This window comes from Globicephala melas, chromosome 16 (genome assembly GCF_963455315.2).
Source record: "Globicephala melas chromosome 16, mGloMel1.2, whole genome shotgun sequence".
Lineage (NCBI taxonomy): Eukaryota > Metazoa > Chordata > Mammalia > Artiodactyla > Delphinidae > Globicephala > Globicephala melas.
In genome coordinates, this window is record NC_083329.1 from 46,420,849 (window position 1) to 46,440,808 (window position 19,960).

The 19,960-nt window shown below is 49.4% G+C and overlaps 1 protein-coding gene across 2 annotated transcripts in view; it reads right to left on the minus strand.

Annotated features, from left to right (window-relative positions):
• The window catches only part of WDFY4 (WDFY family member 4), a 278,092-nt gene that overhangs the window by 75,340 nt on the left and 182,792 nt on the right, over window positions 1-19,960 (minus strand). For both annotated transcript variants that reach the window (XM_060286432.1, XM_070043905.1), the window contains 2 exons: window positions 8,576-8,724; window positions 2,805-2,925 (listed from right to left, as the gene is read on the minus strand). In XM_060286432.1, the coding sequence (XP_060142415.1) occupies window positions 2,805-2,925; window positions 8,576-8,724 (270 nt within the window). The remainder of the gene's footprint in view (window positions 1-2,804; window positions 2,926-8,575; window positions 8,725-19,960) is intronic.

The following is a 19,960-nucleotide window of genomic DNA, read 5'->3' on the forward strand; positions in this document are numbered from 1 at the left end:
ACCTCGTGAGCAATGAACATCCACCAAGAACCCCTCCCATCCTCAAGCCAGTGAACTTACAGCTTGGACTCTGGCTGGATGCCCCCACTTGTGCTCCTTGCCCATAGATACAGCTGACGCTCAACGGATTAGCCTGTAGCTCCAGACAGCCTGCGTTTCATGAATGGCTATTCCTCTGCTATTCCTGAATTAACTCAATTTCTGCTAATTCAAGCTTACCTCAGTTTACCTCTTTATCTAGGTTGACACAGGCCTTGCAACCTCCTGCAGGGGATATGAAGACCTTGGTGACAGTGACAAATCGGGTCTCCACAGAATGAGTAGGAGGGCAGAACTAAGGGCTCCTTTGGCTGAAGCAGGAAACAAGAGCCCCACTCCCAGGGCAAGCGAGGAGGGGACAAAGAGAGGAAAGTGCCCAGTAACACCTCTAGACACTTTTACTTCCCGGTCAAGGGTTTCATTTCCTGAACCAAAGGGTCATCTTACCAGAAACACTAGGGGAGTGGATGCCAGTCCCAGTCTGGGCAGCATCTTACACCAACCCACAGACTTGAAGGCACAGGGTGCTTTGCCAAACCACTTTGCTGAGCCATTTTGACGTGGCCACACTGACATAACAATGTTGTTTCAAGGGTATTTTGTTAATGCCTAAATGAACTCTACCTGCTTTCCTTTCTTTTTTCTTTCCTCCTCCCTCCCCTTCCTATCTATAAATAACAGACTTGGAATAGTGATAGAGTGAGTCCACATATAGGATCAGATGGGGTCAGCCAAAGAATACCCAGCATTTGAGGGAGGGCCTGGGAGAGGTGAGGCCTGGCCATGGAAGGAGAGACGGGGAGGGAGAGGGTCAGACTCAAAGATGGGGTCCTGCATCCAACAGCAGTCAGGTCCTGCTCCTGCCTGGCTGGAAGTGAGTTCTCAAAGTCCAGTTCATTAGATTCCTGAGCAGAGGGAAAGTCTCTGTAATGATAATGAAACACCCCTCTCCTCTGTGGGTATACATAAGAGCCACAGATTTGTCTTCTACAAACAGAAATATAAACACTGTGCAAAGAGATGATGAAAGCAGAATTTATGAAGGCTACAGCTTGTCCCAGCAACCTTAAGTGCCCAGGCTCTGACTTTCCTCTGGGAGAATCTAGGGCTGGACAAATGGTGGCCTTGCTCATGAAGCTCTCCCAGCCCCACTTGGCCATCACACATGCTCTCCCACTTCTGGTTTCCACCACGGTCAGGCTAACCAACCATCTGGAAACAATCCCCTTTTACTGGGGAGAAAGACACTCACTTACTGATATCTATTTGCTACTATATATAACCTGTAAGTACACATACAATTATTTTTTTAAAAAGTGGCTTTTTGAGTACTTGCTATGTGCCTAAAATGTGCTAAGTGCTGCTATATATGTAATGGTGGAAAAGACAAGACATGGTCACCTGTTCACTGGAGGGAAATGGAAGCCCAGAGAGGTGCCCGACTGTGCCAAAGCTGCAGGGCTGTGCTCAGGACTGGGCCCATGCTGGCTGTGGTCAGAATCATCAGGGCAGGGCCTCCTCCACCCGCCCCTTTCTAGTTCACTCTCCTTTCAGAGAAGGGCACTAAGGGCAGGCAAAATGAGAACCAGATCTTTGTGGGCAAAAGCAGCGGAGAGGGAGGGAGAGGGAGAGAGCTGGGTCAGATGTCAGCAGCTTGCTGGACCCTTGTCTGCAGGGCAGCTGATCCTCCCTAGAATGAGCCCCCCCCCCCACCCCGGCGGCAAAGGCTCCCTGGAGCTTTAGTTTCAGATAATAATAATGAGGCCTCCAGCAGGAGGATCAAGGGACAAAGAAATTTACAAATGAAAGGCACACTTACTCTGTTCCCGAGGGCCTAGCACTGTCCCTGTTGGCCTTTTCAGAACAGAGACCCTGCAGCAAGGGTGAGCCAGGAGGGATCTGGGCTCCTCCCCACCCCCAAGGGTGGTCCCTCATCTCTTCCTCCGCCAGCTGCCTGGGAGGCCCCTGGGCACGGATGCAGCTTTGCTATTGCTGAGGTCGGGCTGGTGAAGGCAAGATGTGTTTGAGGCCAGTGGGAGCCCCAGAGTTCTTCCTCCTTTTGCCACTGAGGTGGTGCTCCTAAACCACGTGATGTTTCTCCAAGGTGGGGTATGAGAAGCATGTGGTTGTGACTAGCTGACAGCAGAGCTCTGCCTCTGGAAGGAATCAGCTCTGTTTAGTGCCGGATGAGCCCTTGAATGCACTGGACAAGGCTCTGGGATCCTGGTTGGAGGGGACAGTCAGGAGATCTCTAAAACACCTGGCCCAGGAAATGACCGGGAGCTTGAAGGTAGGTGAAGCTGTGAGGAGGGCAGGGGGTAGGGGCTGTGGCCTGAGGAGGTGTCCACGTGCTCAGAACAGAGGGCAGACTGGCACTCCACTCTCAGTCACTGGCTCTGCCACGAGGCAATGGAGCTGCCCTGTCCTGTATTCCCGAATCTCCAAGGCAGCTCTGGGGCATGTCAAGGGGAAAATAAAGCAAAGAGGCTGGATCCTAAATGACACGGTAAGAGAGAGAAGGACCCAGTGGCCAAATGGCAGGGACTGTGGAGAGAGTGAAGCAGAAGGCAGAACTCCATCCCAGCCAGGGGACCAGCCCAACACAGGCCACAGGGAGCCACAGGTGTCTCAAAGGGCCCTGGGCTGTGCACAGGTGAAGGGGGTCAGGGAGGTGTGTCCCTCACATTCAGATGGAGCCTCAGTGGCACCTGGGCCACCTGTGCCCGGAAGAGATGGTCCTCTCTCTGGCCCCCTCCCGGACACACCTGCAGGAGGAAGCGCGCCTGCCGGAGCTCCCTGAGGTCACCGTAGCTGTGGCGCTGGCACGAGTAATGGTCGGAGGACCTGTCTTTGCTGCACATGTTGAAGATGAATGGATCGCTAATGCTGAAAAGGAAGCAAGACACGCAGTGAGAGGGTGTCTGGTAGGCTTGTTCCCCTGCAGGCACCGTGCGTGGCCCACCTGAGTTTCTGGGACACACTGGAGGATGTGTCAGCCCCCACTGACCTGATAAACCCTGTCTGAGCGCCTGTCTGTGTCAGCCGTGCCCTGAGGAGGAAGGTGGATCACTGCCCTCACCAGGGGAGGGACAGCAAGACAAAGGGCCCACCTCCAGGACGGATAATGACACAGGGTGTAAGTGTGAGAAGACTCTCTGAGTACAGGGGTCAGAAATGGGCTGGGGGTTTATGGGGGAAGAATGAAAGAGATGTGTAGTTAGGTCTGGAGAAATTTCAAGCTCCTGGAACACGAGGCAGAAAGACAAGCCCTGTCCAGCATGGTGTCACGCAACGCGGAGCCCTGGGAGGAACAGCCGTGTCAGCCGGGCTAGCACCTAGTGTAAAATGGGACAAAGGGGCAGAAAACTCTGAGTCTTCAAAGAGGCAGGTGGCAGGGCTGACAGCACTGATGGGCTGGAAGACGATGACCCCAGCGTTAGCAGTGGACCCCAGAGCACCGTGCCTGGACCAGGGACTAGCGCCATTGTAGAGAGCAGAGGATGGGCCGGCCAGGCCGGATGCTGGATGCCCGCTCCTGGAGGTCAGAATGATTCCCCTTGGGAAGAAAGGGAGAAGGGGGGAAGGAGGAGTCATGAATTTGACTAAGTATTTATCCCAGAAAGAACAATTTTTTCACTGGAAGTAACTGAAATACCTTCAGATAACCAACCAGATGAAGCTTTCCACCACCAATACAAATGGGGACTTGAGAGAGAAATCTGATTTCAGTAGGGACGGCTCCATTTCTGCTCATCTGAGCTACACAGCAATTCTGCATTGCGCACATTACCACAAAGCGCTGATAAAACACCCTTTTAGCACTGGAGAAAGGAAGGGCCTTCCAAGCACCTCGGCCCTCCGTGAGACTGTGTGCCACCGCACGGCCGAGGAGCCCCGCACCAGCACTAGGTGGCGGGAATGTTTTACCTCCTCCCACCCCAGCTCCAGGGGCGGCCCTCACCGCCCAGCCTCCAGGGCAGGCCACGCTTCCAGGGGAGATGGAGAGAGATCAGGCCATCACACAGGCCCGCAGGACTTCTCTGGGCTGCGGTCAGAGCTGGTCCAGCATCTGCAGTGCTAAGAGTTCAGACTTGCACACTCTGCAGAATGGTTACTGCCAGGTAGAGGGGAAGGCTACCTGCGTGGGACACAGCCTGAGCCGGCTTTTCAGCACCCACATGGCCAGACCGCACCCTTGCGGACTCCTGCCCCTGCTCAGAACCACGCTCTCAGGGGCCCTGTTCTGGACACACTGCTGTAGGACTGTTGAAACACAAATGTGGCTGGATGGTTCTGGATGCTTCTGCTTGGATGTTTTCATTCAAATCTACTGCTGGCTGAGGCCCTCTGTCCATTATTAATGCTTCCCTCTGGGGCTAAGCTGAGCTTCCCCTAAACTTCCCTGACTCCCAGAGAGGTCGTGGAGGTGATTCTGGTTCCTACCCCTGACTTAGGCCAAACAGCATTCCAGGTAAAGGCACTTGTGACAGTGACAATGATGTGATCTGTGGCCTGTGGTCCTGTGGCCCCGTTCTTGTGGGAGCACAGCAAACATTCTCTGTACCTTAGCTGCACCTTTGGTTGGTTTCTCTCCGCAGCTGACTATGAGTGAGTTCATGGGGGCACAGACCTGTGCCCATGGTTCTCATCCTCCACATCTTTCCTGGAGCTCTGGGCATGTTTGCTGAGTGGACTGACCACCGTCATGCTCTACAGCCTGCTCAATACTTCCCTGTCCTTGATTAATTTGATCCACGTGATGAAACCTTACTGAGCATGTGTTATTAGGATTCCCATATCAGAAATGAGGAAACTACATTCCAAAGAGAAGAGGTGACTTTTCCAAGGTCACAAGGAACTGGATTCAGACCAGGTCCTCTGAATCTAAAACCCAAGCTCATGTAGCCGCACCTTTTCTCCCCTGAGGCAGACAGGCTGGCTGGCAATTACAGAGCTTCCCCCACCAGCTCCCTCCTTCCAGTTTACTCTGTGCAGACTGATTCTCAACCTAGGATCTGAAACACTGGTGACATGAGGAAGAATGCTCTGGAGGATGCTTTTAGGAAGGAGCTGTTAGGAGGAAAGATGGTCATTCTTCTCCCGCTTGTTGGGACTGAATAATCCATAACACAGGAGTGCTTAGACAGACTCAGTTTCTCAGGAAGACTAAATTGTGAATGACATTATTGAGTTCCATCGTGCAAAGCATTAGTCACACAGCTAGGACTGCGTCTCTTTGCCAACACTACGTTCTACATGTGCATTAAATCAGAGTTCAGGGCCCCAAGGTCAATGAGTAGAAAGGAGTCGCTGATCCATGTTCTTCTTTAGATGGAGCTGTGGCCACAGTTCAAAGGATGCTGTTCACAGCTCTTGCATGACACCTATAATGATATATGCAAACTGCCCAGGGTGGTCATAGTAAAACTTCTAATATTCTTAACTAGGGAAATCACAGTAAACTAAATGATAAGCAAGATATGGATTGACTGGGTCTTTGGTAATAGAAGTGGCTTTCAAACTAAAACATACTTTGATTTGCCCCACATTTGTATGTATCCAATTGTCAGGAATTTATACCTGGAATTTATACCCAAATAACTTGCTAGATCCCAAACGCTTTACCAGACTCAGCCCACATCTGACTGATCTATGTATCTGTGGAGTCTACCACCGTGCTGGTACAAGACAGACTTTCAATAAGTATTTGTTGAATTAAACAGAGAGATGATGCCTTAAAACTGCTGACTGATGTGAAGGAGATATCTGACTAAAAGCACCCCGTCACAAGGAGCCAACTGGATGGTCTGGATTCCCAAACGCTATGCACTGTGAGCTCGGCTGCTACTGTTGTGGGTTGAATCGTGTCCCCTAAAAGATATAGGTTGAAGTTCCTAATCCCCAGTACCTCAGAATTTAACTTTATTTAGAAATAGGTAAATAACAGAGGTAATAAAGGGAGGTCATTGAGATAGGCCCTAATCCAGTATGACTAGTCTCCTCATATAAAGGGGAAACTTGGACACAGAGACAGACACACACGGGGAGAAGATGGCCATGTGACCGAGTGATGTATATACAAGCTATGGACCACCAAGGATTGCCAGGAAACACTAGCAGCTAGAAGAGGCGAGGAAGGATCCTCCCCTAAAGCTGTAGAGGGAGCATGACCCTGCCGACACTTTTAGCCTCCAGGACTGTGAGACGATAAATTATTTTTTTTTTTAAAGCCACCCGGTTTTTGATACTTTGTTACAGGAGCCCTAGACAGCTATTGGGTTGGCCAAAAAGTTCGTTCGGGCTTTCCACAGGATGTTATAGAAAAACTCTAACGAACTTTTTGGCCAACCCAGTTAGTACAGTCACCCAATTCTGCCAAGAAGAGATCCCACTGAAAGCAAAATATAACCTTCTGGAAAGGGTCTTACTTTCTAAGGAAAGTCCCAAAGTACACAAGCCAGTCCCTGCTGGAGGACTGGCAGTGCCCTTGAGTTTTGTCTGGGATATTTTCATGGCACGCTGGGGAGTCTCCTTCAAGGTCTAACGCTCAACTGTACTCAAACTGATGGCAGTCTTCTAGAGAAACGTTTCGGAGGTGACTTAGCTTTATGTTTAACTGGCTTATTCACGTATCTTCCTTAGTCTCCATGGTCAAAATAAGACTTAATCCCCATTGATCTGACATGATCTAATGGCCCATCTCTGAGAACCACAACTCCACGAGTGCCAGCATTTTCTTAGGGCAGTAGACAGGGAATCAGAGAGAAAGCACTGTCTGGTTAACAAACACTTCTCTGAGGTACGGTGACTAAAATTACCTATGGCAATTCCCAAACGATATTCCAAGGTGGTAATTTATTCTCCCTACTCTCCTATTTGCATTCTAGAAAAGTACACTTCCAGACTTGAGTACGTCCAACCTGACAACTGGGCTTCTGTCGAAAGTGCAGATATAGTCAATTTGATCATGATTACATACACCTCATAAACACAATTTACCTAATCAATAAGGTCTTATCTAACACCAACTCAATTTAAACCAGAGGTGGAGAGTGAAGCAATGGTTTATGCAAGTCATTTCATGGGCACGCCATGCATATACGTAGAGGAGAAAGCTTTCATCAGCTCTCAGAAAGGCGAGTCAGCAGACCCATTGTCCGTATTGATCAGTATCAATAAAACATGAGCAATAAGATGGGATGAGTGTGCCAAGTATTAATTATGCTCCTGCCTTGGAAAAGAACAGAAGACTCACTGCAATTGGTGAACGTTTGGTATGAATAAAAGATGGAAATTAGCAGAGAGAAAAAGGCCAAGCATTTTAAAACAAACCTAAATCAAAGGAGGGTGGGCTGACATCTATCCTTCCGTACTCCTTAAACTCTTGCTTCCTGACATAGGCTGGAAATGATATGACACCTGGGAGTTAAAATTCTTAGTTATTGGCAGGTAAGGCTCTGGTTCCTCTGTCAATAGTCTTAAAGAGTGGTTCTCAAAGTGTAGTCCCAGACCAGTAGCATCAACATTAGCTGAGAACTTGTTAAAAATCTTCAGCCCTAACTCAGACCTACCACATTAGAAACTGGGCTGATGAGGGGTCCCAGAAGTCTGTTTTAACAAGCCTTCCAGGTGATTCGATGTAGTTTAGTTTGAGAGCCACTGGGCTAAGAGGTCATTTTGTCATTACTTGAGCCTTAGCTAACCAGAAAAGAAATCTACACCTAAATTTCTCCAAAAGTGATGAAAACATACAACTTGAGAACTGAACCTTTAGCAAAAGTGCAAACACAATCAATTTGGTTTTGAATGGCAGTACTTTATAAACACTAGAGAATTAATCAATAAGAACCGAATGAACCCAAGTAGACCAACTGCATTGGATCCTAAAGAAGAACCTCGGAATTTCCTGCCAAAGACCTCTGGTATTAGTTGGTGTAAAAATGACTCTTCAGATTTCTACCCAAGTCTCACCCATCCTTCAAGACCCAGATCTTAGCCTACTTCCTCAAGTACCTGTCCCTCACCACACAAGCCCCATGCCATCTCTCCAAGCATGAACCCCGAAGAGTCCTCAAATAACATGTATTTTGTCCCTTGATGACAGTGTGTTCCAAACTCTTTCCAAAAGAACCTGTTTATGCTGCTGATTGCGCTCATGTGCCTTGCGGGCATGAAGGGACAGGGCCTGATGTCTTGCATAAGGATGAACAATCAAAGAAGTTGTTGAATGACTAAGCTGATGGGACTGGATTCTATTACCCAAACAACCGAAGGACCTATGCCCTTTGTCCTGTGGTGCATTCCATAGCAGGAAAGCCCCAGGAGCTGCTGCATTGTTAACCGCTCCAGATTTTAGCTTTGGGGAACCACAATCATGATGCCTATGCCTTAAGGTTCCTGTTTTATCTCGTGGCTCAGTTTCAGGCCCAAACCTGAGCCCATAGAAAGAACAAGGTGGGAGGCATAGGCATGGGGGTGGCTGAGAAGGCAGCTTGGGGCTCAGGGCAGAATCTGCTGGGAGGGGAGGGACACTCACTTGGATAAGCAGTGGCGGGTGCAGTAGACATCACCCACGGGAGAGAGTGTGAAGTTCTCGCAGATGTAGAAGTGCTGCTGGCCAAAGAGCAGGAGCCCTTCGCAGACCAGGTGACCCTGCACGATGACCAGGGAGTACTTCTGTGTCACCTGCAGGGAGAGAGTGCCAGAGTCAGGCCACGTGCAAAGGAAGCATGCCCATCTCCTTTTGGAGGGCAGGAGGGCAGTGGCCGGTCGCCCACCAGGCCCTTGGAGGTGAGAGTAGCACCCTGTAAATGACAGAGCCGCTGCCCCAGAGCTGCACTGCTCTTCACAGTCTAAGTTTCATTTCTACACCCAACACCCTGTTTCATTAATTCATCTACCCAAGGCCACCCCACCCCCACCGAGGCATGTGGATGAGTGTTTATTGCTGTGTTGAGCACGTTGGCCTTTTTTTCCTCTCACTTTAAGCTCCTCTACAACTGTGCAAAACATTCCTCCGTAAACTAAGAGGAAAGTTTTCAAGGTCCAAGGCATCCCTCAGTTACAAAGGCGAAGGAGCTTGTCCAGAGGCCAGCTGGAAACTGGCTGAGCCAGGACTGGAACCGGGTCTGCCTAGAACCACAAGGCAAGACTGGTACTACTGTCTACAAGGCCAAGGCTGGTCCAAGGTGTGTGCAGAGGTGGCACGAGCTCCGCCCAGGTCTCATCTTTCAGGCTCAAGCACGTTCTCTCAGCAGCTGAAGATGTTGGCAGCTTTCCAGAATCCCTCAGCTAAAGAGAGTACCTGGCCAAAGGTCATGTCCTCATCCCAGTGGCCGTCCGTACCCAACAACTGGTCAGAGAAGGAAGGGCCAGACCTTTTGCCTCCACTCAGGTCAACTCTGAGCTCCCGTGGGATCAGCCGAGGCCTTGCTGAGTCCGCACTTCTCGCTGGGCCCAGTCCAATGACCCGCGCTCCCAATGAACTTCCTGCACGCACATCTCTGGCTCAGCGTGGGCTTTCTGCGGAGCCTGACCTGAGAGGGTGTCTTATGACCCAGAGTCCCGCATGAAGTAAGGACTAGGTGGGTCCTTACATGGAAAAAATCTCCAAAGGAACGAGTGAGAGAATACATGAATTTTTAGATGTCGGGAGCCCAAATGGACCAGAGTAAGACCAAGACCAACATTTTCTCAGGGTAATTCTGTGCTAATTCCAGTTATCCAAAAGAGGACCTGACTTTTTTTTTTTACTACCTACTTTTTTTTTTTATAACCATTGTAAACATTTTACACATATTAACCAGTATAATCCTTACAGTTGGGCAAAGGTAGTTTTACTACTCTAATTTAGAGATGGAAAAAAAGGGGTCCCAGAGATAAGAATCTCATCAAAGATGGGTAAGTGGCAGAGCCTGGGACTGAAGTTAAGCTCTGTGCTCACCTTTGGGAGCAATGATAGGACTGCAGTGGTGAAGCCTGGAAAGCAGCCCTGGATACCAGTTCTCACACCGCTGCATCAAACAGGATTAGTCAGTCAGGAACAAACAAGATAAACAAGAACCCTACAACCGTGGGACTTAAAATCCAGTGGGGGAAGACACATCAACTAATAAACTATCACAGACTGTGATATGTGTTGAGAGAAAAAAAAAACAGGTTGATGATAATAAGGCAGAGAGAAACTTGGAGGGGACACTATTTTAGACAGACCCTGAGACTTGAAGGATGGAAATGGGCAGTCATGCAGAAGCTGGGAGAAGAAATTTCAGGGAACGGGAACATCCAGCTCAGAGCCTAGAGGCAGGAAGGGCAGGTTTGGGGAGCAGAAGAGAGGTCAGCGTGGCTGCTGAAGCTGCAAAGTAGGTGTGCTCAGATCCTGGGGGCCTTAGATGTCTTCATTTTCCTGTGAAGCCTCCCGCGTACATGCAAAAATAAAATCTGTACACATTTCTCCTGTCAATCTGTCTTCTGTCCACTGAATTCTCAGGCCTAGCTGGAGACTCTAAGAGGGTAGAGGGAAAGTTTTGCTTCTCCTGCGGTATGTTATACTGAAGAGATTCGGTGAATACACAGCATGTTTTGTACATATTCTCTTTTTTTACACAAACCGCATATTCGTATAGTTACTGGTCTGTATCTAGTTTTCTCCCTGAATAGGCCATCTAGCAGACCCTTCCAAATCACTTCTTATAGAGTTGTCTCACTTTTATTAAACAGTGCAGACCATTCCCTTGCATGGATGTACCACAACTTATTAGACCGACCCCCTATTGACTCAGGTTGTTTTCAAATGTTTTGACATCACAAGTGATGCTACAGTGACCAGCCTTATACACATGTCACTTGGGACACATGAGTAAATCTTTAGGTTGAATTCCTAGAAGCAGAACTGCAGGTCAAGGATGTGGACATTTTAAATTGTGATCTAGTGCCAGCCTGCCCTCCTGCAAGGTGACGCTAACTTACACTCCCAGCAGCACTGCTGCAGGGTGTTTATGTCCCCTATGCCGAGCCATTGAAACGTTTTTCTTATGCCTTTGTACGGAGGGTGCTTCATCCTCACATTCACATGCTCACAGGCGGGGCCCAAGCGCAGTCCAGGCCTATGTACCTCCCAAACCTCTCCCCTCCCCATGATGCCGCCCCCTCACCCAAACTCTGTGCCAAGAGCAGGGGCTGCAGCATGTTTCCATGATCTCCTGATGTTTTCCCTTGGGGAGAAATAAGTAACAACCAGAATAAACGAAACCACAAGAAAAACGTCTGGTGAGAGTTGGGTTTATAGCTTAAAAATGGACTCTGCTAGGAAAGAGTGGCATTCTAAAAACTGGAAAATGAATCCAAGTGAACTATTCCCTGCTCTTCCATTTAAATTAGTCCTGAGAGGGTTCCACCCCCAAGTTTAATCATGATTAAGAATTCCCTCCTGCCATGATTCTACCACTTTAAAAAGACTGGAACTTCAGCTTGATAAGTAGAATTTTTTAGGATCAGCTAGATGATATATTATCGTTCCTGATGGGTGAATAACCAAGTACATGGCCACACCTGGTTCTGCGTATGATAAGGAACAGGTTGTCTGGAAATCCAAAACTGCCAGAGCTCAAGTTAGAGGGACAACAATTGGCTGGGACATTCTATGGAAGCCCACGCCAGCACATCTCCTAGAGGCAGCCCTCAGTGTGCAAAAGGGGAGGCCAACTGGAGGCTCCCTGAAGATTTTTTCCAGCATTACTAGTCTGCAGTTGAGTACAATGCTCTAATTTTATAGGTAGAAGAAGTGAGATTCAGAGCTCATGTGAAGTACCCAGTAAGAGCGCTAACGTGTACATTCTCTTATACTTGTGCGAAAAATCTACTGCAAAGAAAGCTTCAACCGTGCTCACATGTGTCACGCTTCCCTTTCCACACGTCTGCTCGCCTAGACCTTGTTATCAATACATTCTGTTACAGTGTGTATGGAATAAGTATTCTCTTATCTCAAAAAACAGTACAGATTGCTGAGAAAAAGTTAAGTATCAAAAAGGAGAGAGACTATTTCAATTCCATTTGTGCTGGCTACCTATGAATTCGGGCATCTACTTTTTCTCTATTGATCACTTCTAGATGGAGCATTCAGTCACGCTAGTAAGCAAAGAAATGTATATTAAAACAATAAGGAGATATTATTTTTATATGTCAGTTTGGCAGATCTGAGAAGTAATATAACACTTGGATCTCCTGACAGCAGCTCGTATTTTCAGGTGGAGACAAGGAGCAGGGATGCCCCCTGCCTGCCTGCACGTGCCACTTGCACAGCAAGCCTGCCAACAGGCAAGCCTCCACCCTTTCTCTGCTGGCTCAGGGGAGACCAAACGGAAAAGGATTGAAACTGCACCAGTATAATGTGAAAAGGATCACAAGTCCTGAACTGTTCAAAGCGCAGTGTGTAGCGTTAGCTGCATTTAGAATCTGCACTCAGTGACTGAAGTTGACGCATGTTTCTAGCCAGGGCAGCTCCATATATCGTAAAACCCAGACTTGTGGATCTCAGCATTTATTTGAAAAGTTAGTATGTATGAGAATCACCCAGGCAGCTTGTTAAAGTTCATCTTCCCAGGTTACATTCCCAGTTGTTCTGATTCAGCAAGTGCTGAATGGGCCCTGGAATTTGCATTTTAATAGGCAGCCCAGATGATTCTGACGCAGACAATCTGAAAACCATACTTAGAAACCAATCCGTGGACACCAGCGAGGCTATGAAAGTAGAGGTCCCATCACATGCAGGCACATTGCTACAACTCATCCATTTGCTCATGCTTTCATTTAATAGATACATATTGAATGTTTGGCCTGTGCCTCCACACAAACATAAAGGGAGGGAAAACACATCTTGTGGTGCGCATGGTCTAACAGGAAAGAGAGAAGAATACCAACTGTCCTGGTACAGCATGGGGTTGGGGGGAGATACAAGCATTCTCAGGGCACAGAGGAGAGTGCCTGGCCCAGACAGCATCCGGGGAGGGGGGGGGGCAGGTGACATCAGAGAAGTGGGTCCCAAGGACGTGACCCCAAGGCTGAGGTTGGGTGTTGAGATGATGAAAACAGAGGAGAAGCTTGGCAAGGTACAAAGTCTTGAGCCAGTTGGACATGTTTAGAGATTATAAGTCGTTCTGTATAATTAGAGTAAAAAGGCAGGTGTGTGTGTGTGCACACACTCGCCCACTCATGTAAGGGTAAGGGAAGCAAGTCCAGGGAAGCACAGGGCCAGCTCAGAGTGGCCCTGTGCACAAAGTATGCCAAAGAGAGTCTCAGAAGGTGTTCAGTAGGGATGACATGTGCAGCTCTGCATTCTAGAAAGTTACTCGTGGCCACTGACCCAGGGGGGAGGTTACTACGTGCAGAGGTTAACACAGTTCTTTGCCTTCTACAAATGACGTCAGCTCAAAATACCTAGGAAGGGCCTGATGCCGCTCCCTGCTGTTCAGAGCAAAATGATCTCCCTGTAAGCTGGTTTCATTTCTAACAAGGTCAAACTAATATTTTACATTGAGTTTGTATGAAAAAAAAATAAATGTTTAGTTTTTCATGTAATTAAAAAGAACAGCAACAGTAAAAACAACTTCCATGTGAGTTCCAACTCTGGACTGGGTCTGGAAGCACATTTTTTTAAGTGGAGACTCACTTCACTTCTGTGAGCAGCTCTGTGGAGGGAGAACAAGGGACCGTCCCCAACCACTCAGTGGCTGACACAAGCCCACAGTTAACATACATTAAATAAACCACTCCTCATGTCAAATGGAGCTGTTTGCCGAGAAATGTGTTCATGGTTCTGGGAATCATTAATCAATGACGCAAAAGTGGCACAGAATAATTACCATCCCAGGTATCGCTAGAGGCGATCAGAGCTCCAATGTTCTCGCAAAGAAATGAGTTAAGCTGCTGCCATTCCGAGCTCCAGGTCTGCCTGCTTCCCCCAGAGGCCTCTGTGGGGACAAGCCATCCAGAAGTCTGGAAGGAGATGTGCCCCGGAGTCTCCTGGGCTGCATCGGCAAAGACCATGAAAGCAAGCGCTTCTGAGACGGCAGGGGAGGAGGAGCCAGGGCTCGCCACGGGCTGCCTGCCCACTTTACGTGATGGCCACTTGAAGGCAGGTGCTCCGGGCGTTCTGAGCCTGGGCGCACACCCACCACGTACACCCTGCTGTGGGTGTGCTTTCACTTAGAAAAAGCACAAGACCCAAAAGGTCTTATGGAGACTTCTTAATTAGGGGAATTCTCAGCTTACAACAATACTTGCCTCAAAATGTTTCAACACAAGCAGAAAATATTAGTCTGGGGAAATGCAGAAAATAACCACCTACTCGCGCGCGCGCGCACACACACACACACACACACACACACACACACACCTGCCACGGTCAAACCCTCTATATGTTTGCTTAAACACGTTCATGGTTCTAGGGTCAGTGCAACAATCCTCCCTTCCTCGACTTCCAGTTCCTGTCCTTGACAGTAAGTAGAATGACCAAGGATTAAGGAGCTGGGGCTAAGTCACGTGCAGGCAGGCAGGCTGGCACGTGCGTGTCACGCTACGTCCTGGCGGAGACACCGTGCATGGTGAAGAACCTGGAGGCCTGCCTGCCTGAGGCGGCATTAACCGGAACATTCGCAGAGGAAGCAGAGGGGTCCTGGAGCGAACATGTCCAAGGCCAACACAGGAAGGTTGCTGAAGAATAGGGTGGTGGAGAGTTTATGTAACTTGCCCAACATAGTAGGCTAGGAGCTAGGAAAAAGAGAGAAAACCCCATGAACTTGGAGTAAGACAGAGCTGAGATGAAATACGAGCAATTCCAGTTAGCAGCCTCTCTAGGCTCTGGTTTTGCCATCTTTAAGATGAAAATGATAAAGCCTCCTTCACAGGGCCCATGGTGAGACTCGATGAGATGTAGGAAAAGCACCCAAAGCAAGTGCTCCAGACCTCCAGCTATTGACACTTCTGCCAATAATAGTGATAAATAAAGAGCAGAACGAGGCTCTCCGTCCAGTCTGAGCACTTGCCCTGTGCCAAGCGGCCCTCCTGGGCATGAACTGTTGGCATCTTCTTTCTTGGTGGTGGTGGATTTGCAAGGCAGCCAGGCCTGCTCCGCCATGCCTTACCTGCTCCCAGAGGGGCTCCCCCAATGAACGAGGTAGGCCCAGGGCATGCCACCCCTCAGGCCAGTTCCCGAGGTTCTCGAGAGCAGACCCATGTCACTGTGGTGGGCAGGCTGCCCACGCCTGGAGCCCCTACACTGCCACAAGGCACACCAGAGTGGGGGGCTCCCCATGGACGGTCCGTTGATACAGCTGTGTTCTCCAGTTCAGCAGATCTTTCCAGAGCACAGATACTACGAGTCAGGGAAGGGAGAGACAAGAATAAATTCCAGCCTGTCCCTGCCTTTAAAGGCATCACAGGAGGACTCAAGAATAATTACAGAGCCGTGTGACAAGGAAGATGCTGGCAGCAGAGTGAGCAGAGTGCTGTGGGCGGCCCGTCGCTATGAGTGCTCTGGGGACGGACACATCAGCACAGGCTCACCCAGGAGGGGGCCTCTGGTTGCAGGGGAGTGGTGAGTGGGTGGGCATGAGGCTGCAATGATCTGGCTAGTAGAGGTGTGGGCAGTGGAGGGGGCCAGGTCACAGGGCCCGCTCCACAATGAGCTCTGCAGCCCAGACCCGACTCAGCCCACTCTTCCAGCCCGTGGACGTCCCTGAGTTCCCAGGCCTGCTTCCCTATGCTCCTCTCTGCCTCAGGCTTTAAATTCAGGGGACTCACCACACATCAATCAAGGCCCCAAACCCAGCAACTTCCCTCTTTCCCACAAAATGCTGTATTTTGTAGTGGACATAGAACCCTAGATGGGCCCCATCCCAGCTGGTCAGGTTTCTCGTGGGCTCTACTCTGACCCTCTGTCACATCCTCCACCATCTCAGCAGGAAACAGACCCACTCAGACCTGGATTCTCTCATTTTGTCCAAGCTCAACACTTGCCCAACCTCCACAGTTCCTGGCTTCACAGGCTCCCAGGTGCATTGTGGAAGCCCTGGAAGCCTGCTGGGGCTGGGTTTAAACAGGAGTGTTTCCTCATTTGCACTGACAGGCCCTTTCCCACTTCCTCAGGGCCATGGCTTAGGTACCAGGGTTCATACCCCACTCCTCCCTCCTTCTTGGAAAGAACAAATGCTAAGGTACCATTAAAAGAACCACAATCACAGTGATAATAGCAGATACAAGCCACCGAGAGCTCCTCTGCGCCGATTTGGGGCAAAGACACGCAGTGTAGGTGGTGGAGGTGGGATTGGGACCAGGCTAGAGCCTCTGTCCACCTAGCCTCCTGGGAGCCTGTCCCCATGTGACCCTGGCCAGTCTCCTAGACCTGCTTCTTCAGGGAGCAGGTGTGTCTGGTTCCAGTGACCTTGTAGGAACTCAGGCTGAATTGGAAAAGAATCTCTCCCACAGTTTACCGTGAAGTCAGAGGCAACAAGCACAACCCAACGAAATGGATCAAAACAACTCATGCAAAGAACCAATGTCTTGATAATGTCAAGAATCGCCTTGCTTTGCCCTGCTCAGTCCCTTTGTGCCCCACCCCCCAACCTCATGTGGCCCCTCCCGGCAGGTAAGGGGACACCAAGCACTAAGACCTGCCTCAGACCCTGCTGCGTTTCACGTGCTCCTGTCTGCACAGCCTGGAGTCCCTGCCACCACAGTGAGCCACCTGTGGCATTCTGACAGCTTCCTGCTGTGTGACATGGAGATCCAGAAGGACTGAAGTTTAAGTACAAGGCAGGGGAAAACGAGAGAACAGCCGCTCTCTGCTCCTGACCTGCCTCTCAGAGGCTGGGAAAGTCAGTCACCTGTGGGCTTCAGGCTCTGGCTTCCCCAGCAAGACCCCGGAGTGAAGTGTTGCTGGGTGGGACAGTTAGCAAAAGTAAGACTCTCAGAGACCAGGACAAGTACCAAAGGCAAGAACCTGCTGCACAGGCCATGCTGGGACTAGCTCTGGCTGTGACGGTAAACTCCAGACCTCGCCCTCAGCCCAGCCCAGGGAGGACTGGAGCCACCTGGCTGGTCTTGGCAAAAGCACAAGGGAGTCAGGCCATCTGCAGAAGCCCTTCTTGGAAGGCGGGGCATGGATTAGGTGACATGTGGACCCTCAGTGATACCAGATGTGGCAGGCAGTATTTGGGGACAAAGATGTCCCCCAAGAGCCTCATCCCTGGTTATCCCATCATATACTAACCTAGGTGCTGCCTGAAGGGCTTGAAATTATTTTTCATTCCAGATGAAATTAAGGTTGCAAATCAGTGGACCTTAAAATAGGGAGATTATCCTGGATTATTTGGTGGGTCCAATTCCCATGAGACCTTAGCAGCAGAAGAAGGCACTAGAAGAACTGGTGGGAGAGATTCAATGGAAGAGGGAGGCAGAGGGGAGATGAGGGGGAGGGACGATGAGGCAGAAGCAGCTCAGAGAGCTCTGTAGTGTGAGGAGGCTGCTGCAGCTGGCCTTGAAGATGCAGGAAGAGAGCCACAGGCAAGGGATGTGGGTGGCCTCTAGAAGCAGAGAACGACCCCTGGCTGACAGCCAGCCAAGACCCGGGAACTCAGTCCTACGGAAGCACGGAGGTGAATTCTGCCAACACCTGAACGAGCTTGGAAATGGCTGCATCCCCAGAGCCTCCAGAAAGAGATGCAGCCCTGCCAACACCTCGGCTTCAGCCCTGTGAGACCCTAAGCAGAGGACCAGCTGAGCCATGTTGCGCTCAGACTTTTGAGATAATAAATGCGTGCTGCTTTAAGTCACCAAGGTTTTGGTAATTTGTTACGGCAGCGATATAAAATTAATACACCAAATAAAACCAAAGCATTGCCATTGCTCTCTTCTTATCAAAATGACGAAAAGAGCCAATATGGAGACAATACCTAACCCGGTATTTCTTTACCCTATCAGGAAAGTAGGAAGGGATGGCTGGGGTTTGGTTTTAATCTGTTTAATATGCATCCATCATATCAGGATTTCTCACCTTGACACTATAGGCGTTTGCGACTGAACAATTATTTTCTGCTCTTCTGAGCATTGTAGGATGTGAAGTAGCATCCCTGGCCTCTGCCCACTAGATGCCAGTAGCAACCCCTCCCCACCAAGTCATGACAACTAAAAATGTCTCCAGACATTGGCAAATGTCCCCAGGGGTGGGGCAGGGTAAAGCTGCCCCCTGCTGAGAATCACTGCTTTACATTATCCTTTAAGGGCAAAGAAACGTTTTAAGAGTAAGAAAGCATTGATCTCTTAGCTGTTTTCAATTGACTAGGCATTTACTAAATATCCATTTACCTATATGAACATATATGATATGTTCAAACTGTTATCAGCTGTTAGTACTCAGCAGCTGGGTACTGTGGCTATGTATACACACATATATAAATATATGTTACATATGTTATGTTTTATATCCATTTTTTAAACTTTCACACATTAGACTACACTACTTCCATAATCAAAATAAAATGAACATGAATATAATAAATCTTCATTCATCGGTGTTTACTGAAAGGCCTCTCCAGGCATGCCCGAGGTTAGGCGCCTGGGGGTCCCTCCATGAAGGAGCATCAGTAGAGTGAGAGAGGCAGAAGGTGAAGTGGTGAAGGTTAGCCTGAATGTCAGGAGCAAGGGCAGGTGGAGATGCAGTGGGCAGTAGAGACAGGTATGAGGGAGAGACCAGCTCTCCAGGTTTCAGATTGGGGACCAGTCGTGATGGGCTTTGGAGAATCAGCTGCTAGGAGTCTAGCGTGCAGAGCACCACAGACAGACAAACCAGCATGAGCAAAGGCATGGTGGTGAGGTGTGAAGGCATGGTGGTGAGGTGTGATGGGGACTTGCAAATGTACTCTCTGGCTGAAAGCTGTGGGTTCAGCATGTACAAAGACCTTGTTGTTCCAGGATTGTTTTTTTTTTTTTGCGGTACACGGGCCTCTCACTGATGTGGCCTCTCCCGTTGAGGAGCACGGGCTCCGGATGTGCAGGCTCAGCGGCCATAGCTCACGGGCCCAGCCGCTCCACGGCATGTGGGATCTTCCCAGAACGGGGCACGAACCCATGTCCCCTGCATCGGCAGTCGGACCCTCAACCACTGCGCCACCAGGGAAGCCCCCAGGATTGTTTTGATTAACTGCTACCCAAATCTGAAAGCAGCTAAACACTCGGCAGAAGTTCTGCAGTCATCCATTTGGCCAACGCACTTCAAAGTCAGCCCTTTTACCCAACCCCTGGAAGGAGTAAATCCCAGTTTGACACCCTCCAGGAGTCTCTGCAAGGAATCTGCCCCTGGAAAGACATGCTTCGGTTTCTGCACGTTGCTCACACCCATCACAAGCTCTCTGAGCTTGTCACTTGCTCCTGGATACCCAGGCTGCTTACTCAGTGGCCCGTAGTTCAGCTCCACTCTCCTCCACCCTGCAGCCAGACTAGCCCTCAGCTCTCATGCATTCATCTCTGGGTAGCCCCTGCATGTCTTGCCAGCCCCGCCCTGCCTGCTCCTCTGTTTTGCTGGGGCATCTTCTTCACTTACATCCCATACAGAAGAGTTGATGGAAGAGACAGATGGAAGTCTACCCAGCCCTTAAACCACTCCACCTTTGGAAAGGGAAGAGAATTAGTCTTTAATGAGCCACCTCATGTGTGCTGGGTGCTATGCTAGTCACTTTGCTTCCATTATCCCATTTAAGCCTTATGAGAATTTTGTGAAATGGTTGCCATGCACTCCATATTAAAGATGAGAATAACTAACTGAGGCTCACGAAGGTTAGGTAGCAGGCCATTTAATATGTGGCCAAGTTGGGGTTTTTAGCTCAGGTCCGTTTTACTTTAAGACACGTGCTTCATTTTCCATACTTTC